The 23,522-nt window shown below is 37.4% G+C and overlaps 1 protein-coding gene across 1 annotated transcript in view; it reads right to left on the bottom strand.

Moving 5' to 3' along the window:
- Positions 1-23,522, bottom strand: part of ADAM9 (ADAM metallopeptidase domain 9) — a 92,709-nt gene that overhangs the window by 31,953 nt on the left and 37,234 nt on the right. Inside the window, exons 10-14 of the mRNA XM_061404534.1 lie at positions 21,082-21,163; positions 20,453-20,586; positions 12,164-12,335; positions 3,005-3,097; positions 1,567-1,762 (exon numbers count right to left, since the gene is read on the bottom strand). Coding sequence (XP_061260518.1) covers positions 1,567-1,762; positions 3,005-3,097; positions 12,164-12,335; positions 20,453-20,586; positions 21,082-21,163 — 677 coding nt within the window. The remainder of the gene's footprint in view (positions 1-1,566; positions 1,763-3,004; positions 3,098-12,163; positions 12,336-20,452; positions 20,587-21,081; positions 21,164-23,522) is intronic.

Below are 23,522 nucleotides of genomic sequence, written 5' to 3'. Positions count from 1 at the left end.
TTCTACTCACTAGATTACTGGTTTATTATCAAAGAATATATCAATAATTCAGGAACAGACAGATGGAAGAGATGCACAGGGCAAGGTATGTAGAAAGGGGCTTGGAGGTTTCAGGCTCTCTTCCTGCCTCTCCACAAGTTCACTGAAGTCCCAAGCTCTCCAAACTATCCTTTCCAGTTTTTACAGAGGCTTCATTATATGGGCAGATTGATTAAACCACTGGCTACTGGAGAGTAACTCCATCTCCAGTTCTTCTCCCCTCCCCAGAGGTAGGGGGACTTAAAGTTCCAACCACTAACCACAGGGTTTGTTCTCTGGCAACCAGCCCATCCTTAAGTAACCAAGGGATTTGCCAAAAAGTCACCTGGTTGACATAACAAAAGACACTTTCAAGGCTCTTATCATTTGGGAAATTCCAAAGCTTTTAGGAGTTCGTGCCAGGAACTGAACAAAGACCAATTTTTTTATTTGTTTGTTACAAATCACAAGATTACAAGAGTCAACACAGCTCTACCTAAAATTATAATTAATCCATATTAAGAAGATGGAGAATGAAAAATGAACATGAGTAGATAAGAGTTGACAAGTGTTGGGAGAAGAGAAGGGAAGAAATTTAATCCTTATCCTCCACAGTGAAAAATTAACATTTAATACCTAGAATGGAAAAATAAAAAAAGTAGCATGACGAAGAAATTATCTAAAGACCTAGAGCCAGTAACAAAGTAATTAACTAGAAGGGAGGAAGAAAAGGTTAATAGTGGTAGCCTGCAGGGATGAGCTATTAAGTGGGAGTACTTTGATGAGTGCGTGCTCAGTCAAGCAGCCCCATCGTGTGCAGCCTGCCAGGCTCTTCTGTACATGGAATTTTCCAGGAGAGACTGGAGTGGGTTGCCATTTCCTACTCCAGGGGATCCTCCAGACCCAGAGATTGAACCCCCATCTCTTGCATCTTCTGCACTTGCAGGTGGGTTCTTTTACCACAGCACCACCTGGGAAGCCCGGAAGTACATTTTACTTTTTCATAGAATCTTGATGAATAATTTGACTCTATAATCTAGTGTATGTCTAACTTTGATAAAAAAAAAAAAAAATTTTAAGACACACAAAATAAAAAAATATATATATACTACTAGGAAAAGAATGGATTCCAATTATATAACACAATGCTCTGTGATCCAAATACAGCAATACAGACAGAATGCAAAAACATTTTGAGTGAACAATGAAAACAGAAGATCCATGTGTATATCCCCATACTATTTACATGAGTTTATTAAAGCTAAAATACAATACTGTGCATGTATATATACACATAATGTTAATATACACAGGACAGGGCAGTGAGAAAGTAAAAGCAAAAATCACCAAATGAACTTGGATGCATCAAATTCATGACCTTGACTACCTATGGAGAAGGAAAGATGGAGACGTGATAGGAGACGTGATAGGAGACAGAAAACAGAACTTCAATTTTAGCAATAATGTTCAATTTTCATTTTTAACAAAAACTAAAATAAAAAATATATAAATAAAAGCAAAGCAATCAATATAAATAAAATATCTTACTTGAGCCAAAGATGACTTGACACTGAGCATCATAATATTGGCACATGCCATTGTAACAATAGGCTTTGTTATTCTGGCAAGGATACCCATTCTGAATAAAAACATCTGGCTGACAGAACTGAGAAGAACCATTGCAATACTCCGGAACATCACATTCGTTGGTTTTTCCTCGGCACAAAGTGCCTCCTGGACGGAACTAGGATAATAGGATTGAAATTGAACAGGAATATCAGGAAAATTCCCACAAATTAACCAAATTTGAAACCACAGTATTTATATCTATAAGAAGGTCTAACAAAAACAGAAGATTAAATAACCCAATAGAACAGTGAACAAAGGCCAATAACAGGCAATTTATAAAAGTCATGAAATATGGAAAATGAAAAAAGCAGAGCATCATAGATGACCAAAAGAAATGCAAATTAAACGAAGATATAAAACCACGTTACACCTATCAAACTAACCTGGATTATAACACTGGCTGACAACAAATGTTAGTAAGTGAAGTCAAAATGTTAGTTGCTCAGACATGTCTACCTCTTTGTAACCCCATGGACTGCAGCCCACCAGGCTCCTCTGTCCATGGGATTCTCCAGGCAAGAATACTGGAGAGGGTTGCCATTTCCTTCTCCAGGGGATCTTCCCAACTTAGAGATCAAACCTGGGTCTCCTACATTGCAGGCAGACTCTTTACCGTCTGAGCCACCAAGGAAGACATGTTAGTAAGAGAAAACAAAATGATTATATAATATAATCAATACTGTACACTGCACAGTTATCAGTGCATTGATTACACTGGCAAATACAGACTGGCACATCTGCAGACAGTATAAAAACGTGTGTCAAAATTTTCACATGCACACTCCAGCAATTCTACTTATAAGCAAAAACTGGAAGCAATCTAAATGTCCATCATTAGTTGATCAGATAAAGAAATTATGGTACAGCCATATAAAGGAACACTAACTATATAAACCTATAGAACTAAATGAATGGAAGAAAATCAATAGTATATTACTGAAAAAAGGACATAGTAAAAATATGTATACCCATGTTTATCCACTTACACACACACACACACACACATATTCATATTTACATAGGAAAAAGTGACTAAATTAATAAATTATCAACAATGGCTAAATGAAGGGGGTAAAATGATAGAGGGTCTTTCAGTGTCAACTTCCTATTATTGAATTTCTAATGAAAAACATAGGTCACTCATAAATCAGAAAAAAATTTCTTTAGACCATTTGCCATAAAAGAAGATGATACAAAACTGCAAACAAGTATCATAAAACTTTCCATCTAATCATAAAATCAAATTTTCCATCAAAAATAGTGCTCTCTTACAAATCAGAGAAAACCAATTTTGATACAGGCACATTTTTCCTTTTCCTATTTTTTTTTTTTTTCCAAATAGGGAGGAATTCCCTACCCGACAGTCTTGACAACAGGCACCATATGCACACTCAGCAAATGATTTAAGTTTACAGGTCTTTCCTTCACAGCAAGGGTCCAATTCACATTCCTGAGAAGAGAAAATGACTGTCAATAAAGAAAGAAATTATTGCCATCAAGACTCGTTAACAAAATTCTTCCCTTCAACCTATGCTTCTTTCTAACCTGGCTGTAAGAGGTACTCTCTGGAGACAGTCACTTACTATCCTTCTGGATTTACCAGCGACTCTTCAGCTATTATGTAGGTCTCAATGTATTTCAAAGGACTGAGAGTATGTGTCTTAGTCTGCTGGGACTACCAGAACAAGATACCATAGACTAATGACTTAAACAAAAGAAATTTATTATGTCACAGCTCTGGAGGCTAGAGACCCAAGATCAAAGTCCTAGCCAATTCAGTTTCTGGCACAGACTCTCATCCTGGCTTGCAGACAGCTGCCTCCTCGCTGTGTGCTCACATGGCCTTTCTTCAGAGCATGTGTCAAGAGACAGGAGCAAGCAAGCTCTTTTTTATAAGAACATTAATCTTACCAGATCAAGACCCACCCTTATGACCTCATTTAATCTTAACTACTTTCCTGGAGGTCCTTTCTCCAAATACAGATAGACTTGGGGGTTAGGGTTTCAACACATGGATTTGGGGAACACAAACATTCAGTCTGTAACAGTAAGTTTAATGATCACAGGAAACTGTGAAAGTCGCTCAGTCATGTCTGACTCTTTGCGACCCCATGGACTATATGGTCCGTGGAATTCTCCAGATCAGAATACTGGAGTGGGTAGCCCATTCCTTCTCCAATTTCCACAGGAAATTAAGCATCCATAAATGCACTTCTCTTCATGTTCAGGGTCTGACTTCTCTGCAGGGTAGGTTTTTACCCATGTGGACATTATACTGCTTGACTTCTCTCACCCCACTTTGGGCCACCATGGCTCATCACTCCCATCCTCCAACCCCTCACCCAGACACAGCTATTCTCCTATGTTGAAACTAATGTCTTGAAGTCTGAATTGTTTGTGAAAGGAAGGAGAAAGGAGGAGGAGGACAAGGAGGCAAGAAGGAGATAGGGGAAATGAGCTTTAATCATTGAAGAATATTTATTTTCCTATGTTACAGAATTCTAGGATGATGGGTTTTTTTCCTTTCAGAACCATAAATATGCTGTTCTATTGTATTCTGGCCCCAAAATCAGCCACTATTGATCTATTTGTTTCAGATTTTCTTCTGACTTCTTGCTTTATTTTCTGTTTATCTCAGCACTTTGATTACAATGTACCCACGATCATTCTTTATAATGATTCTGATTTGGCTTTACTTAGTGTTTTGGAATTGTAACTCAATGTTTTCTGTTAAATATGGGAAATTTTCAGCCATTACTTCTTTGAATACTTTTCTTCTCTCCTTCCTCTCCTCTTGAGATTTCACTTATAATTCCATTAGGCTAGCTGATATTGCTTACATGTCCCTGATATTCTGTTCATTTTTTTTTTATCTTTTCTCTTTTTCCTTTAGATGTGGATTATTTCTTTTGTTCTACTTTATGTTCATTGACTCTTTTTCTGTCATCTTACTCTGCTATTAATTATATCCATGAATCTCACTTATTAAACTTTTTGGTAAGTTCTATAATTTCCATTTGGTTCTTTATTATACATTTCTCTGATGAGATTCATCTCTTACTCATGAAGACCACATTTTTCTTTAATTCTCTGATGATAAAGAGTAGAATATAATTCATGGAAACTTTATTCATAATAGCAAAATACTAGAAACAACCTAGGAGAAAGCAATGGCACCCCACTCCAGTACTCTTGCCTGGAGAATCCCATGGATGGGGGAGCCTGGAAGGCTGCAGTCCATGGGGTCGCTAAGAGTCAGGCACGACTGAGCGACTTCACTATCACTTTTCACTTTCATGCATTGGAGAAGGAAATGGCAACCCACTCCAGTGTTCTTACCTGGAGAATCCGGGTAAGAATCCAGGGACGGGGGAGCCTGATGGGCTGCCATCTATGGGGTCGCACAGAGTCGGACATGACTGAAGCGACTTAGCAGCAGCAGCAGCAGAAGAAACAACCTAGATATCTTTTAATGGATGAATAGTTTAACAAACTTCAGATAGGCCCTTTGTGCTAGGGGAAATACCAGCCTAAACATTACTCCAAATCTGTGAAGTAACATCCACACAATGGACTGTTACTCCCCAGTAAAAAGTAATGAAACAACAACATAGACTGACCTCAAAAGCATTACACTTAGTGAGAAAAGTCAGCCTCAAAAGGTTATATGTTGTATGATTCCATTATTATTGCAGTGACAAACATTATTGAAATGGCAAAATCACAGATGGAAGCCAGGGGCAGGGATAAGGGCCAGAGTGAGGGTGGATGTGATTACAGTGAGGTAGCAGGAGGGAGATCTTTTGAGTTGATGGAATACTTCTGTATTTTAATTGAGGTGGTGGTTACATAAATCTCTATATGGCATAAAACTACATAAAAGTACATACACAACTGCAGGTTAAAAATGGTAAAAGCTGAATAAAGTCTGTAAACTATTAATAGTTATGATACCAATGTCAGTATCACTGATATGATATGGCTCTGCTGCTAAGTCACTATAGTCGTGTCCGACTCTGTGCGACCCCATAGATGGCAGCCCACCAGACTCCCCATCCTTGGGATTCTCCAGGCAAGAACACTGGAGTGGGTTGCCATTTCCTTCTCCAATGCATGAAAGTGAAAAGTGAAAGGGAAGTCACTCAGTCGTATCTGACTCTTAGCGACCCCATGGACCGCAGCCTACCAGGCTCCTCTGTCCATGGGATTTTCCAGGCAAGAGTACTGGCTCTATCACTAAACAATTTGTCACCCTTTGTGGGAAAGTGGGTGAAAAATACATAGGACTCTTCAGACTGTTTTTGCAACATTCTGTCAGTTTGTAATTATTTCATAATAAAAACCTGAAAATTTGTAAAATTATCTAAAACCATGCACCATACAAAAAAACTAAGTCAAAATGGATCATAAACCTAAATAAATACATTACCTAAAATGACAAAGCTTCCAGGATAAAACATTTGCAATCTTGGATTAGGCAAAGATTTCTTAGATACAACATGAAAAGCACAACCCATTAGGCACAAACTGGCTTCATCAAAATATAAAACTTCTACTCATCAAAAGATACTGTTAAAGTACTTAAAAGAAAAGAATGGGAGAATATACTTGCAAATCATATATCTGATTAAGTATTTGTTATCTAGAACATAAGAAGTACTGTCAAAATTCAATAATGAGAAAACAACCCAATTTTTAAAGGCAGGAAGGAGTTCAAGAGACATGTCACCAAAAAAGAAAATAGAGATGGCAAATAAGCGCATGAAAACATGTTCAACATCACTAGTCATCAGGGAAAAGGAAATTAAAACCTCAGTAAGGCACCACTTCACATCTAACAAAAAAGCCAAAATTGAAAAGACTGACCATATGAGGTGGAAGAAATGACTTAAAAAGAACTAGAACTCAGGTACACTGATTGCAAGAATGTGAAATGGTAAAACCACTTTGGAAAACAGTTTGAAAGTTCCTTGGAAAGTCAAATATACACCCACCATATGTCCCAGTCATTTCACACCAAGGTATTTACCCAAGAGAAGTGAAAACATAAATCCATATAAAGACTTGACCGTGAATGTTCACAGCAGCTCTTGGTGTACAAACAACCCAAATAACCATCAACAGATGGATAAACAGCAGGTAGTATCTCCATACTACTCAATGATGAGCAACAATAAAAAGGAATGAACCACTGACACAGTAGCATTCAACATGGATGAATCTCAAAATAACTATGCTGAGTGAATGAACCTAGATAAAAAGAGTCATTCCATTTACACGAAATTCTAGGAAATGCACACTAATGACAGCAATATCTGTAGTACAATGATAGCAGATCAGTGATGGCATAAGGAGGATTGGGAAATAATAAGGGGTATGAGACAGGGGACAGGGATCAAGATCATCCCCATGGAAAAGAAAAGCAAAAAAGCAAAATGTCTGTCTGAGGAGGCCTTACAAATAGCTATGAAAAGAAGAGAAGAGAAAAGCAAAGGAGAAAAGGAAAGATATAAGCATCTGAATGCAGAGTTCCAAAGAATAGCAAGAAGAGATAAGAAAGCCTTCTTCAGCGATCAATGCAAAGAAATAGAGGAAAACAACAGAATGGGAAAGACTAGAGATCTCTTCAAGAAAATTAGAGATACCAAGGGGACATTTCATGCAAAGATGGGCTCAATCAAGGACAGAAATGGTATGGACCTAACAGAAGCAGAAGATATTAAGAAGAGGTGGCAAGAAGACACAGAAGAACTATACAAAAAAGATCTTCACGACCCAGAGAGTCACGATGGTGTGATCACTCACCTAGAGCCAGACATCCTGGAATGTGAAGTCAAGTGGGCCTTAGAAAGCATCACTGCGAACAAAGCTAGTGGAGGTGATGGAATTCCAGTTGAGCTATTTCAAATCCTGAAAGATGATGCTGTGAAAGTGCTGCACTCAATAGGCCAGCAAATTTGGAAAACTCAGCAGTGGCCACAGGACTGGAAAAGGTCAGTTTTCATTCCAATCCCAAAGAAAGGCAATGCCAAAGAATGCTCAAACTACTGCACAATTGCACTCATCTCACACGCTAGTAAAGTAATGCTCAAAATTCTCCAAGCCAGGCTTCAGCAATATGTGAACCGTGAACTTCTTGATGTTCAGGCTGGTTTTAGAAAAGGCAGAGGAACCAGAGATCAAATTGCCAACATCCGCTGGATCATGGAAAAAGCAAGAGAGTTCCAGAAAAACATCTACTTCTGCTTTATTGACTATGCCAAAGCCTTTGACTGTGTGGATCACAAGAAACTGTGGAAAATTCTGAAAGAGATGGGAATACCAGACCACTTGACCTGCCTCTTGAGAAATCTGTATGCAGGTCAGGAAGCAACAGTTAGAACTGGACATGGAACAACAGACTGGTTCCAAATAGGAAAAGGAGTACGTCAAGGCTGCTATTGTCACCCTGCTTATTTAACTTCTATGCAGAGTACATCATGAGAAACGCTGGGCTGGAAGAAACACAAGCTGGAATCAAGATTGCCGGGAGAAATATCAGTAACCTCAGATATGCAGATGACACCACCCTTATGGCAGAAAGTGAAGAGGAACTCAAAAGCCTCTTGATGAAAGTGAAAGTAGAGAGTGAAAAAGTTGGCTTAAAGCTCAACATTCAGAAAACAAAGATCATGGCATCCGGTCCCATCACTTCATGGGAAATAGATGGGGAAACAGTGGAAACAGTGTCAGACTTTATTTTTGGGGGCTCCAAAATCACTGCAGATGGTGACTGCAGCCATGAAATTAAAAGACGCTTACTCCTTGGAAGGAAAGTTATGACCAACCTAGATAGCATATTCAAAAGCAGAGACATTACTTTGCCAACAAAGGTCCATCTATTCAAGGCTATGGTTTTTCCTGTGGTCATGTATGGATGTGAGAATTGGACTGTGAAGAAGGCTGAGCGACGAAGAATTGATGCTTTGAACTGTGGTGTTGGAGAAGACTCTTGAGAGTCCCTTGGACTGCAAGGAGATTCAACCAGTCCATTCTGAAGGAGATCAGCCCTGGGATTTCTTTGGAGGGAATGATGCTAAAGCTGAAACTCCAGTACTTTGGCCACCTCATGCGAAGAGTTGACTCATTGGAAAAGACTCTGATGCTGGGAGGGATTGGGGGCAGGAGGAGAAGGGGACGACGGAGGATGAGATGGCTGGATGGCATCACTGACTCGATGGAGGTGAGTCTGAGTGAACGCTGGGAGTTGGTGATGGACAGGGAGGCCTGGCGTGTTGCACTTCATGTGGTCGCGAAGAGTTGGACACGACTGAGCGACTGAACTGAACTGAACTGAACTAAGAAACAAAGAGTCCACATGCCATGCTGTGTGGCAAAAAGAGAAAGAAAAACTTTTACAAATTTAAAAATTAGAACAAATAAAATAATAAAAATAAATAAATTAAAAATAACAGCAATAATAAATGTTTTAAGGGAGACTTTCCTGGAGGTCCAGTGGTTGAGACTTCCAACACAGGAGGCATGGGTTCCATCCCTGGTCAGGAAACTGAGATCCCACATGCCATGCAGTATGATAAGAAAATCAAAATAAAGATAAAAAATGATAATAATAATTTTTAAAAAGAACTTCCATGTTTTAAACAGGTGCAGTTCATTGTTGACAAGTGTTCATAATTGCCTGTTTCTTCTTGCTTTGTCTTGACCAAACTTTAGTGAGGCTTCTTTCTTTCCTGTAGACCCTTGAACTCTACTTGTCTGCACAAAAAAATATATTTGGTGATACTTGCCCCTCCCCCAAGTACTTGAGGACAAGTATCCCCACCCCTTATCAGCTTCTCCTGGAAATCACCAGACCACAGGACAACTTCCTCTGAGACCTCACTGGGCATTTGCCCTTGCTTATCCAGCTTCCCAGTAAAAGATTCTGCTTATCTACGTTTGCCCCACCTTTACCCTACAAAAGAAAAATCTTCTTGTTTGATTTTTAGATGCTTCCAGATTTCTGAGATCAGCATATTCTCCCTGTTACAACAGTCTTTCTTCTGAATAAAGCCTTTTCTTATCTAAGTCCGAATTTGGGGTTTTTTTTACCTTGTATTCAATTATACTTCAGTAAAGTTGTTAGTTTTTTTTTTCAAAAATACTATGTAAGACAGACAGATAGCTTCATAAAAGAAAAGAGAATCAGGAAACAGACTATGTATACAGGAATTTTGTTTATGGTGAAAGTACCATTTTAAATGGTTTTGTACTCTCCACATGACAACCCCCCACCAATTATAGAGTTTATATAAAAAATTTAAATTACAAAAATGCTAGAAAAAAACAATAGAACATAGAGGGGCTATATGATGAAAATCTTGAAACAGGAGTAAAATGTGTACCTTGCTCAGTTACAAAATTATCGGGGGGAGGCGGGCGGGGCGCACTAAATGCCACGACATTCTTTTGGCAAAAGTACAAACCAACACACCCTTCTTCCAGGAAACTTGATAGTCTCTAATAAAATTAAAAAAACATGCTTTTCAATTCAATAATTCTACCTTTATGTAATTATCTTAGACTTCTGTATATATATATACATATATATATATACACATACACACATACACAGGGCATATACAAGGATATACTGTTCACTACAAAAAAATACTAAGTACAGTGAGTGACTGTCTTTAATGAGAGTATGGTAAAATACATCATAATATATTCCTTATACTGTAATATTAGTCAACAGATCAAAGGATTATGTGCAAATAACAATGACATGGAAAAAAATCTCCAGGATATATTAATAGAAAAAAATTCTACATAACATACTAAGTCAGATTTTACTTATGTAAAAAAGATAAAATCCTAAAACAAACCCAATTATGATACAAATATACATACTGTACATAAGTCTATAAACACAGAATAAAATCTGTAGAGAAACACACTAAACTTATAAGAATAATTACCACAGAAGGAAGTTAAAAAAATATATGGAAGAAATAAAAGTATGAAGGGAATTTTGCTTGTGCTTACTATTTGAAATTTCAATACCAAGAAAAAGAACTGTGATATTTGAAGGGGAAGAGGTACTTTTTTCTAGAGTAATTTGTAGTACAAAAGTTCAAAAAGCAAATACAGACTATTTCAGTTAGTTTGATAGTGAAGTAAACAGGAGAAATCAAAACATATAAAATAATTAAGGAGAATGCCTAGAAAGAAGAGCTTAGTCATCCTAACAGTGTAACATTAATTTAGAGATTAAACATAACCTAGTCAGCCTTTATTTTCCTCACTTGAAAATGAGGGTATAAAGAAATAATGAATCTCCAAGGGTTACTGAGAGGATGGTACCATGTAAAACATTAAGGAGAGGTTGCTAACGTGCAGGAATAGTGCAATGACAGCCCATTACAATTTCATCATAAAATACATACTGCCTGGGAATTCCTTGGCAGTTTAGTGGTTAGAACCCTGTGCTTTTACTACCAAGGGCCCAGGTCTGATCCCTGGTCAGGGAACTAAGATCCTGCATGCCATGCAGCATGGCCCCAAAATAAAACCGAACACACAAAGAAAAACATACTGCCTTTCTAGAATGCGAAGTCTTCTGGCAAAAGCCAGGCACTGTGTGATCAGGCAAGGAAAAAGAAATTCCACTTGTGGAAAAAATTGAGAATATAGTAAAGCTTACACACAACTGAACCAATTCCTTTAAAATTTAAATTTAACTTTTTTTTAATTTTTTAAATGTAATTAAAAATTGTTTTCCTCCTAAGCCTTGTCTAGGCGGTGTTGAATAGGCCATTTTGACAGGAAAATGGTTGAGATGCAGAACACTAATAATAAAGACGGGTCCAGACTTATGGCTCTAGGTGTGGTTAACAGGTATGAGAAAGCCAGACAGCAGCAGGTGAACTGAAGGTTAACAGAGGGAGAATGCTAACTTGAGTAGCAAGAACTCTGTTAACCAAGAATTCTACAGAATGGGCCAGCTTCAATTTACTATTGAAATGAGGTCAACTAAACAAATGTTTCTGCAATAAATGTTTCTGACAGTGACAGAATAGTGAACATTACAAGTAAAGAGCCAAGTGAAAAACTGAGTCGTTCTTTAAAATAAATAAATGACTCAATAACCATAACAGAAATGGTAGAAGGTAGCAAAAATAGAAAAATAAACACGGCACTTTCCTGGACACCAGAACAGATGACACCATTGGTTATGTTCTAGGAAAGAAGGGATAATCAACCCCCCAGGAACATAGTCCCACAAGCAAAATACCAATCTTCATTTTGCCACTAAATTTTACTTTACCTCCTATGCTCAGTTCAGTTCAGTGCAGTCGCTCAGTCGTGTCCGACTCTTTGCGACTCTATGAATCGCAGCATGCCAGGCCTCCCTGTTCCATCACCAACTCCTGGAGTTTATCCAAACTATGCTAGAGTCATGCAAAGTGAGCTATTTTATTTTTTGCAAATCCCAAGGTAACTTTGCAAAGCAAACATCACATGTTACACTGACCTTTGGCGACCCACAGTCACATTCTTCCCCGGGATCCACCAACTTATTACCACAGGAAGGAGCACTGTAGGCTTCATCACCCTTTGGAATATTGAGAAGGCAGTTTCCACCTTTATTTAAAGTTAACTTCTCAAAGTCATCTGCACTGCAAGAGCTGAAGTTTTTGGAACCTCTGTAATAAACACAAAGAAAAAGATCTTAAGTCATAGCAATTAAACATTTTGAAAATCTTAAGTCATGTCTTCAACCAACAGGAAGTGAATATTTAAAATGGCAGAGGGGGGCTTCCCTGGTGGCTCTGTGGTAAAGAATCTGCCTGCCGATGCACGGGACACAGGTTCGATCCCTGATCTGAGAAGATCCCACATACTGTGGAGCAACTAAGCCCGTGCACCACAACCACTGAGCTTGTGCTCTAGTACCAGGAGGCCGAAACTGCCGAGCCCATGTGCCACAACTAATGAAGCCCACAGGCCTTAAAGCTCGTGCTCCACAACAGGAGAAGCGTGTGCACTGGAACTAGAGAGTAGGCCCTGCTCACTACAACCAGAGAAAAGCCCCCACAACAACAAAGACCCAGCACAGCCAAAAATAAACAAATAAATAAAAATTATAAAAAAGAAAGAAACTGACTACTTGCAAAAAAAGAAGTAAATAAAATGGCAGATGGAATTCCCTGAAAGTCCAGTGTTTAGGACTTAACCCTTTCACTTAACACTTTCACTGTTGAGTGCTCAGTTTCAATCCCTGGTGCAGGAACTAAGATCCTGCCAGCTACGTAGTGTGACCAAAAATAAATAAATAAAATGGCAGAAGATACAGAAAATACAAAATCATAAATCTCATCATCTAGAAGAGAAGCAGCAAGCACTGGTGCAGAATTTCAGCCACAGTTTGAGGTTTAATTGCCTCCAATGGTAATTTCTAAGAATTTAGAAATGGGGGCTTCTAGAAATGGTCCAATTTGAACTATAGATTTATTTTGTTGTTGTTTAGTTACTAAGTTGTGTCTTACTCTTTTGCAAGCCCATGGACTCTAGCCCACCAGAATCCTCTGTCCATGGACTTTCCAGGTAAGAACACTGGAGTGGCTTGTCATTTCCTCCTCCAGGATATCTTCCCGACCCAGGGACTGAACCTGCATCTCCTGCATTGTTTGCAGGCGGATTCTTTCCACTGAGCCACCAGGGAAGCCCCATGTGATATTCATATAAATACAATTTTGATGTGTTTCTATGTGTTGCTGGAGTTCTTTTAGTTATTGTTTTACTCAATAACAGTATTTTTAGATAGTCCCATTGGCTATTTTCACTTTGAAGACTAGTGGGAAACACTCCTCTATAACAAGAACCTTTGAGAAATTCAAGTCATATTAAAGGTTTATCAGAGGCATCTGGTGCCCTGAAAGAATCTCCTTTTCACTGGTTTGAGCAACGGTGCCAGCCGTGGGGAAGAGAACTGTGTTACACGGTAACAACTGAGAAGACATTCCTATCAATTCCATGTCTTCTGTACATCCAGGGAATCAAAGAAACAGATCCTTTCTTGGGAGACCTTGTCCTCTTGGCAAACTCTTCCCTTGCTAACCAGACCAGAGCCTCCCAGGAAGTATTCAGTCCTGCCTCTTGGCTCTTAGGACTGGAAAGCAGTCTAAAGACCTAGCACAAGATTTCCCACAATAATGAAAACACTTGTTTTCCATATACTTCTTTTTCTTGCTACTCTCTGCTTAAGAACATTGTGAGGAGAAAGAGCCCTTTTGAACAATGTCTATTCCTTCAACAAATATTTGTGGAACATCTATTATGTACAAGACACTCTTCTTTGTGCAAGGGAGAAAACAGTAAACAAAGCAGACCAAAAATAAAATCCCCACCCCTGTGAAGGTGACATTCTACTGAGTGAGACAGACTATAAACACAATGGATAAATAAATTCAATAATACATTAGAAGATATGTGCCGCTGGGGGAAAAGGTGAGGAGGTAAAGGGGGTGACCTTTGTTGGGGGCAGAGTGACCAGAGTAGAGTTTTTCAAAGAGCTGTCAGAACAAGTGCTTCAAACACTGGGACAACTGAATGAAAACTGGCTTTTGGGGTGAAGAACATTAGAGGGAGAAGAAATAGCAAGTGCAAAAGCCCTAAGGGAGAAGTCTGCCTGCTATGCTAAAGGATCAAATAAGGAAGCCAGTAGGGTTGGAGTGGAGTAAGGCAGTGAGGGTACAATCAGAAAGGTGGGAAGAGGCCATTGCATGAATCTGACTTTTTACGATAAGTGAAATAAGGCAGGGGAGTGACACAATGAAAAGCATGAAGCAGGAACCACGTGATCTGATTTATGTCTTAATAAGATCACCAGATTGGCTATGCTAGGCAGGAAAATCACACAGGAGGCAGCAACTAGAAAGAAGGCATTATTACTAATTGACACAGAGAAGATGGGGGCGGAGCAGGTTTTAGAAGCAACAAGAGTCTGAGTCCAACGGATGTCAAGTGGAAATGTCAAACTAGAGCATAAGATAATTATCTGATAAACAAGCAAGCCGTTTTTTAATTTCTTATTTCCTATTATTGTTCTTTATATGGTTAATACAAGTGCCTGCAACATAGTGCATGCAACAATGTATATTCTTACATGCTTCAATAATCTAAGAATATATTAATTAGCTAATAGTCACAGGAATTGTGCATACATGTGTGTATTTCCTATACTTGAGTCCCTAATTTTAATCTACAGAGTGCACCACTCCTAAACAGATTATTCTTGAAATAAACTTGTTATTCAGTCCTTGGGACACATTTTCTCATAGAAACAATGTTTTATTTGTGTGATTCTAAAGCAATCTACAAAAAAAATCTGTTTCACACACAAGGAAGTTGACTACAGTACTGAGAAGGATCACAAAATTTTCACCACTTCTTATGAAGCTTAGTAAACCAAGATAACAACAAACATCTCCATGTTGGCCTTCACAAACACTTTGGATAATAAAACAAACATATTCTTTTCCCTAGTCATCCTTGGCCGTCACCAATGTAACAAGAAGGATGAGCTTCCTCTTTTCTTGGCTTGAATACCAATTAAAGCATTCCTACTCTCTATCTATCACCTCTGGGTACTAAGATATTAATCTACAGCATCTCTACATTTCTTCCGTCACATTGAAGTGAGTTTTATAAAACTGATGCAAAAGAAGGTAAAAGGAATGGAAGTGGTCTATCAGGATATGACCCACAAAAATCAACTGTCATTTAGACTAATGACTAATGACTAATCTGGAAATAACCAGAACACAATTCCACCACTACCATCCTAATCCCCATAGCCTAGGAATAGGAAGTCCTAAGAAAGAATTCTAAGTGATGGCACTCATATTTTTTTTTTTTTTTTTCAGAGCAATCTGGAGACTTCCCTGTCAGTCCAGTGGTTAAGACTTTACATTTCCAATGCAGGGGACATGGGTTTGATCCCTGGTCAGGGAACTAAGATCTCACATGTCACACAATGTGGACAGCAAAAAACAAAATTTTTTTAATTAAAAAAAAAAAGAGCACTCTGATTATGGAGGCTTTCTGATAATACTGAAGGGCAGAGTTAAGAAAGACTTGTCTCTAGAAAACACACCTCCCAGGAAGACCACCACTCATACGGCCAGGCATCTAAGAGCAGTGTGTAAGGAGAATACTACCAAGTCCCTCAAATATCTTAAATAATAAAAATTACATTACAAAGTTAGATTATCTACCTTTTAAACAGAGGTGGCTTCAACTGATTATCTGGGAAAACTCTAGCATCAAAAATAAAGGCCTATGTTAAGACAACTGTACTCCAACATAAAATAAAAATAAATTTAAAAAAATTTTATAAGGCCCAACTTCTAACAGTCAACTGCTGCTGCTGCTGCTGCTGCCTCGCTTCAGTCGTGTCCGACTCTGTGCAACCCCATAGATGGCAGCCCACTAGGCTCCTCTCTCCCTGGGATTCTCCAGGCAAGAACATTGGAGTGGGTTGCCATTTCCTTCTCCAATGCATGAAAGTGAAAAGTGCAAGTGAAGTCGCTCAGTCGTGTCCGACTCTTAGCGACCCCATGGACTGCAGCCCACCAGGCTCCTCCGTCCATGGGATTTTCCAAGCAAGAGTACTGGAGTGGGGTGCCATTGCCTTCTCCAACAGTCAACTAATGTTCATTAAATATCATAGGAAGTAGAAGGTGGGAAATTTGTCCTCAAAAAGGAGATTTAATACACTAAGGATAACATAATCTTACTTCTCAAATTATTCTTACAAAAACCTGTTCAAATACAATGTCCAATGCATTATCAAAACATAACATGAAGACACAAGATATTATGAGAACAACTATAAAAAAAATGAAAAGACACCATGAGAAAAAAAACAGATAAACTCAATAAAGTCTCCAGATACTAGAATTATCAAACAATAACTACCCAAAAAGAAAATCTCTGCATGCTTTGGTCAGAGACAAAAATGAGAAGCTTGAAAATTTGGGCAGGGAACTAAAATCCACAGTCATAACACAGCAAATTTGATGTGTTTTTCTAAAATATATTCTTTAAACATTTAAAATACTCTGAGTTCATCTTACAATTTGTATTAATTTAATTGGCATTTTTCATTCTAAGTGGTATGCTGTAAGGGTATCATAATCAATGGCATCTATATTTACATAATATAGTACATTAGTAATCATATTAAATATAAGCAGATTAAATGATTCAATTAAGAGACAGATATTTCCAGGCTGGTTTATAAAACAAAACCTAAATGTAGGTTGTTTAGAAGCATATATCTAAAACATAAGAATAAAGAAAAGTTCCAAGTAAAGGAATAGAAAATATATACTACCTCAACCAAAAAAGAAAATCTGTGGAAGGTATATTAGTATCAGGCAAAATTGACAGTCCTATCTAATGCAATAAAAAAGGAAATGAAAGACATACATATTAGGAAAGAAACAAAACTGCCTTTGTTTGTGGATCTCTTTCTGTGGTTGGATTGCCACAGCTCATGCCCAGACCCATGCCAAGTGTCATACCAGCCCCTCTTGCCCAAATACTACTCCCCTCTGGGCAGAGGGTACTGGTACTGAGAGCAGGGGGTAGCACACATGTAAAGGGAACAGAGCGGGCTAAGACCCAACCCTCAGGGCTTGTACTCTGGCAACTTGGGACCAAACCTCACCTCCAACAAGGCAATATTGGCCACTGAGCAGAGAGGAAGTGCCATCAAATAAATACCCAGCTCTAGCTCCAGAACCCCCATCTTCTGTCCCAATCCCCTACTGAGGTGATAGCTGTCAGCATACCCTGAGGAAAGACAAGATTTATAATCATGACAAATCCAGCTCTTCCACAAAAATACATATGACCTAATTTTTTTAACTGGGTCACACATCACATTAACAAATTGAAGAATAAAAACCATATGATCATTTCCATAGATGCAGGAAAAGCTTTTGATAAAATTCAATATCCATTTATGGCAAAAACTCTTCAGAAAGTGGGCAAAGAGGGAATATACTTCAACATAATAAAGGCCATATTATGATAAATTCACAGCTAGCATCCCAATAGTGAAAACTTGAAAGCATTTTCTGTAAGCTCAGGAACAAAACAAGGATGCCCACTCTCACCACTTTCATTCAACATAGTTTTGGAAATCCTAGCCATAGCAATCAGAGAAGAAAAAGAAGTAAAAGGAATTCAAATTGAAAGAGAAGTAAAACTGTCACTCTTTGCAGATGACATGATTCTATAAACAGAAAATCCTAAAGACACTACCAGAAAATTACAAAAGCTCATCAATGAATTTGGTAAAGTTGCTAGATACAAAATTAATGCACATAAATCTGTTGCATTTCTATACACTAACAACAAAATATCAGAAAGTGAATTAACTGAACAATCTCACTTACCATCTCATCAAAAAGAATAAAATATCTAGGAATAAGTCTACCTAAAAAGGCAAAAGACCTGTACCCTGAAAATAAGACACTGATGAAAGAAATTGAAGATGACAAAAACAAATGGAAAGATATACCACATTCTTGGATTGGAAGAATCAGTATTGTTAAAAATGACCATATTCCCCAAAGCAATCTACAGATTCAATGCAATTCCTATCAAATGATCAATGGCATTTTTCATAGAACTGGAACAAAAAAAAATTTTAACTTGTATGAAAACACAAAGACCCCAAATAGCCAAAACAATCTTGAGAAAGAAGGATAGAGCTGGAGGAATCACACAGCCTGGTTTCAGACTATGCTACAAGGCTACAGTCATCAAAACAGTATGGTACTGACAAAAAAACAGACGTATAGATCAGTGGAAGAGGACAGAAAGTCACAAAAATAAGCCCACACAGTTATGGTCAATTAATATATGGTAAAGGAGCCAAGAATATACAATGGATAAAAGACAGTCTAATCAATAAATGGTGCTGGGAAAACTGGACAGCTATATGTAATAAAAGAATGAAATTAGAACATTCTCTAACACCAAAAATAAAGTCAAAATGGATTAAAAACCTAAATGTAAAACCAGATACTATTAAACCAGATACTCTTAGTGGCAAACAGAACAGAACACTTGTTGACATAAATTGCAGCAATGTTTTTTGGATTCCTCTTCTAGGGTTATAGAATAAAAACAAAAAATAAACAAAAGTAGGACTTAATAATCTTTAAAGTTTCTGCACAGCAAAGGAAACCATAAACAAAACAAAAAGACAACCTACAGACTGGAAGAAAATATTTGCAAATGATGCAACCAACAAGGGATTACTTTCCAGAACATACAAAGAGCCCATACAGCTTAACATTAAAAAAAAAAAAAACAAAAAAAAACTGCCTGATCAAAAAATGAGCAGAGGACTTAAAATAGATATTTCTCCAAAGAAGACACACAGATCACCAACAGGCACATGGAAAGATGCTATATTGCTAAATATTAGAGAGATACAAATCAAAACTACAATGAGTCATACCAGTCAGAATGGCAATCATTAAAAAGTCTACAAATAATAAACACCGGAGAGGGTGTGAACAAAAAGAAACTCTCTTATACTGTTGGTGGGAATGTAAACTGGTGCGACCATTATGAAAAACAATGTGAGGATTCCTTAAAAACCTAAAAATAAAGCTCTCATATGATCCTGCAATCAATCCCACTCCTGGATGTATATCTGAAGAAAACTCTTAATTCAAAAAGATACATGCATTCCAATTTTCATAGCAACACTATTTACAACAGCCAAGACATGGAAGCAATCTAAATACTCACCAACAGATAAATGGATAAAGATGTGCCGTGTGTGTGTAGGTATTTATGTGGTATGTATATAATGGAATACCATGAGCCCATAAGAAAAAATGAAATAATGCCATTTGCTGCAACATAGATGGACCTAGAGATGATCATATTCAGTGATGTAAGTTAGACAAAGAAAGACAAATATCATATATCACATTTATGTGAAATCTAAAAAAATGATACAAATGAACTTATTTATAAAACAGAAACAGATTCACAAACAGAAAGCAAATTTATAGTTACCAAAGGGGAAAGGCAGGGGGAGGAATAAATTAGGAATTTGGAATTAACATACACACACTATTATATATAACACAGGTAAACAACAAAGACGTAGTGTATAGCACAGGGAGCTATATTCAGTACCTTGCAATAATTCATAACGGAAAAGAATCAGAAAAAGAATGTGTGTGTGTGTGTGCATAGAGCTTCCTAGGTGGTTCAGTGGTAAAGAATTCACCTACCAATGCAGGTAAACACAGGAAATGTGGGTTAGATCCCTAACTCAGCATGATCCCTGAGAAGGAAATGGTAACTCACTCCAGTATTCTTGCCTGGAAAATCTCATGGACAGAGGAGCCTAGTGGGCTAAGTCCAGGGGGTCACAGAGTTGGCCACTACTGAGGGACTGAGCACACACACACATATACGCATGTATCTACAAGTGAATCACTCTGCTGTTCTCTTGAAGTTAACACATTATATTAACTATACTTCAAATTAAATTAATTTAAATGAGATGAATTAATCAATAATTAGAGTAGGGTTCTTATATCATTCAGATGAAAGAAAATTTATACTGATGTTTTACAGAACATGGCAAATGATTTCCTCCCAGAAATTTGAGTACTGATGAGCAATACATTCATTGTTTATTTTTAGCATTAAACAAATGTTCAATAAATGGTTTTAAAAAAGAAAAAGGAAGAAGAATAAAAAGAATTCAGTTACTCACGATGCTCCTGAATTCATGATGCAGCTCTTTACAGGACAGTGACAACCTCTCCCATCATCATGACTCATTCCAAGGTTATGACCCAACTCATGAGCAACAATGGATGCAAATTTCTCCACTGGGATCTGCCCAAACTGTCCAAACACAGGAAGGTATTAATTAAGTTTCTGAACAAAAAGGATTATTTTTTTGTTTCTAAAATTTCTTTTTCACAAAAGGAGATTCACCACTACAATGTTGACAGCTGACATGATAAAGCAAGCAACCAACATCAGACTGTAAACACTGCAGTCTAGTAAGAAACTGGTGTGACTTAACATACTGATGATGGAGGTCGACCATTTAAGCAACAGATCAGGAGCGCCAATAGATTATTCATGGTGGTTGATGGGAAAACAAGCTCATGGTTCTAACTTAATTTCCTCAGATGGAGTCTCTGTTCCTTAATTCATGAAAAGTGAGGCATTAATGATCATATAATAAGTATTAGAAAACTTAATCCAGTCTCTAGGGCAAGAACAGATCCCTTGTAACACTCAAAATATTGTTGTAAGGACTAGGAGAGGAAATAAACGATTACTGGACATTTCATAATGCAAACATGCAAAGGTGTCAAGAAGAAAACATACCACGTTAATCCCACCCGCATGGCTTCTTGAACAGACTGTCCCCACAAACGCCATTCCCGCAGTCCCACCAAACCCTCTTTTCCTAAATGAAGAGAACAGGGAAAAGTTATAAAATGTACTTGAGAGAAAAAAGGTACACATTGCTCCTATTTCTTTGGGTAATCTTAAACTAATTGGTAAACCTATAAAAACTGGGAGAAAAATGACAAAGATAAATAGCACTTTAAAAATCAGAGTTCAATTAAAGCCTTATCTTTTTTTTTATCTTCAGAGAGTGAAAGTTGACATTACAAGTTCATTTTTCAGACAAATGAAGATATACATTAGATATATCAAACCAACTTGTTTTCTACCTTTTAGATGAAAAACCTTCCTAAAATGCATTATATTTATTTATTCAAAAATTCTAGTGGAAAGAGACAGATAACAAACTCAATGGCATATTCATACAGGAGGCTGCGAGCAGGGAGCACAGAGAACAGAAGAGTCAGAATGGTCTCCAGGTTGCTCCTTGAACATCGGGAACACACCTGTATCTCAGGACCTGGTCCCTGTGCCTTCCCCAATATACACCCATAACACTCCCTCACCTCCTTCAGGTCTTTACACAAAGGTCATCTCTTCACTGAGGCCTTCCTCACCATGCTATTTAAAATTTCAACCTCACTCCTCCAATATTTCTACCTCTACCCTCTCAGCTTTATTTTTCCTCTTTACCATTTATTGTTATTTAGCACACTATAAGCTGTTAGGGTAAAACCCAAACAAAATTTCTGGCTGACCCAATATATATACTTATTTATCTTACAAGATAAATCTCCTTCAACACAGTATGAATTCCATGAGAGCAAGAACTGTCTCTTTTGTTCACTGCCATAACCAAGGGCCTAGGCTATACACATAACAAACATCTTTTAAATGAATGAATAAACCATTCTCTGGGACACCTGACCAGCCAGGACAAGAGGCTGATACTGACATAAGGGGATTGCTATGGAAACATTTTAGCCAGATCACCCCGTAGTGAGCCACATTTATGTCCTCAATGCTTCAAAAAAGGCTTTTTAGTATCCCATTCTCAACCAATCAGGGATTATCAGATATCTGAGAAACACCTCTAACATGGCAGTCAAAGACCAAACAGAGAGAGACAGCTTGGTAGGTGTGGCTGGGCAAAGCACAGGGAGTGCTTGTTGTCCGTTCCTTTTGGTCTTTTGTGAACAAGAAGGCATACTCACTGTCGGGCTTTGAGGGCACTTCTGGGTACAATTTTACTAAAAATTTATCGAAATGTCAGGATCAAGCTTTTGTGGTTATGGGGTCATAAAAATCCATGTAGGCATTCTCAGTGCCTTACTCTAAATTAACTCATATGACAAAAAAAATAAAATAAAATCAAGGGAAATTTCACCTCAGAAAAAATTATTTTAGGTACCATTCAACATTGAAGGAGGGAAAAATTATTACATAAAATATTTTTTGGCAAAAAGTCAGCCTATCAACCAGAAAATTTCTAAGAAGAATAAAATTTTTTTTATATTTTAAGTGAGGGTTTTGCTATAAGCTTTTGGAATATATCTGTATTAACTAATCATATAAGCTTAAGTTTTATTATAGTACCATGAAAATGCTATGTAGAAAAAAGAAAAATGTTTAAAATATATCAGAAGGATGGCAAAGAGACTTTAAAAACACTATTATATCCATGAAATAAGAATTTGACTAAATAAAAATTTTAAGGGAAACAAAAACAGCTATTAAGCATTAAAAATAAGATAGCTGAAATGAGAAACACAACAAAAACCTTAGAAGGTAAATTTAAGGAAATATCCCAGAAAACAGAACAAAAAGACAATGAGAAGAAAGGAAACAAAAGATAAAAAATTAGAGGACAACCACAAGAAATTCAACAGCTGAGTAAAAGGAATCCTTGAAGGAATGAAGAATAAAAATAAAGAGGATGAAATCACCTACAAAATAATTTGAGAAAAATTCCTAGAACTACATTTTCAAGACTGAAATTACCCACTAAGAACACAGCACAATGAGTGATAGAAGACCTACACCAAAGCATATCATCAAGAAAATTTAGAGGTCTGGGAACCTCTAGAGCAGATCCTACAAGTTCCCAGAAAGGAAGAAAAAAAAAAGGCATATACTAAAAAACAGGAAACAGAATGCATTAAAGTTTCTCAGTGAAGTTGTACTGAGATAGAATTTACGTACAAAAAAATTCACCCATTCTAAAGTGATTTTTTAAAAAAAAGAATGAATTAAGGCTTCTCAACAGTAATTTGGAAGTCAAAAGACCAATGGCCATGCCTTCAAAATTCTGAAGGAAAAAGATTTCATGCCAAAAATGTTAGACCTGACAAAATAACCTAAAATGTACAAAACAAATGAAAAAGCACAGCCCTGAAACAATTAATTACTTAAGCACT

The sequence above is a fragment of the Bos javanicus genome, chromosome 27 (assembly GCF_032452875.1).
Source record: "Bos javanicus breed banteng chromosome 27, ARS-OSU_banteng_1.0, whole genome shotgun sequence".
Taxonomy (NCBI): domain Eukaryota; kingdom Metazoa; phylum Chordata; class Mammalia; order Artiodactyla; family Bovidae; genus Bos; species Bos javanicus.
Note: the sequence above shows the minus strand (reverse complement) of the source record. Positions and strands in the feature narration are given on the sequence as shown.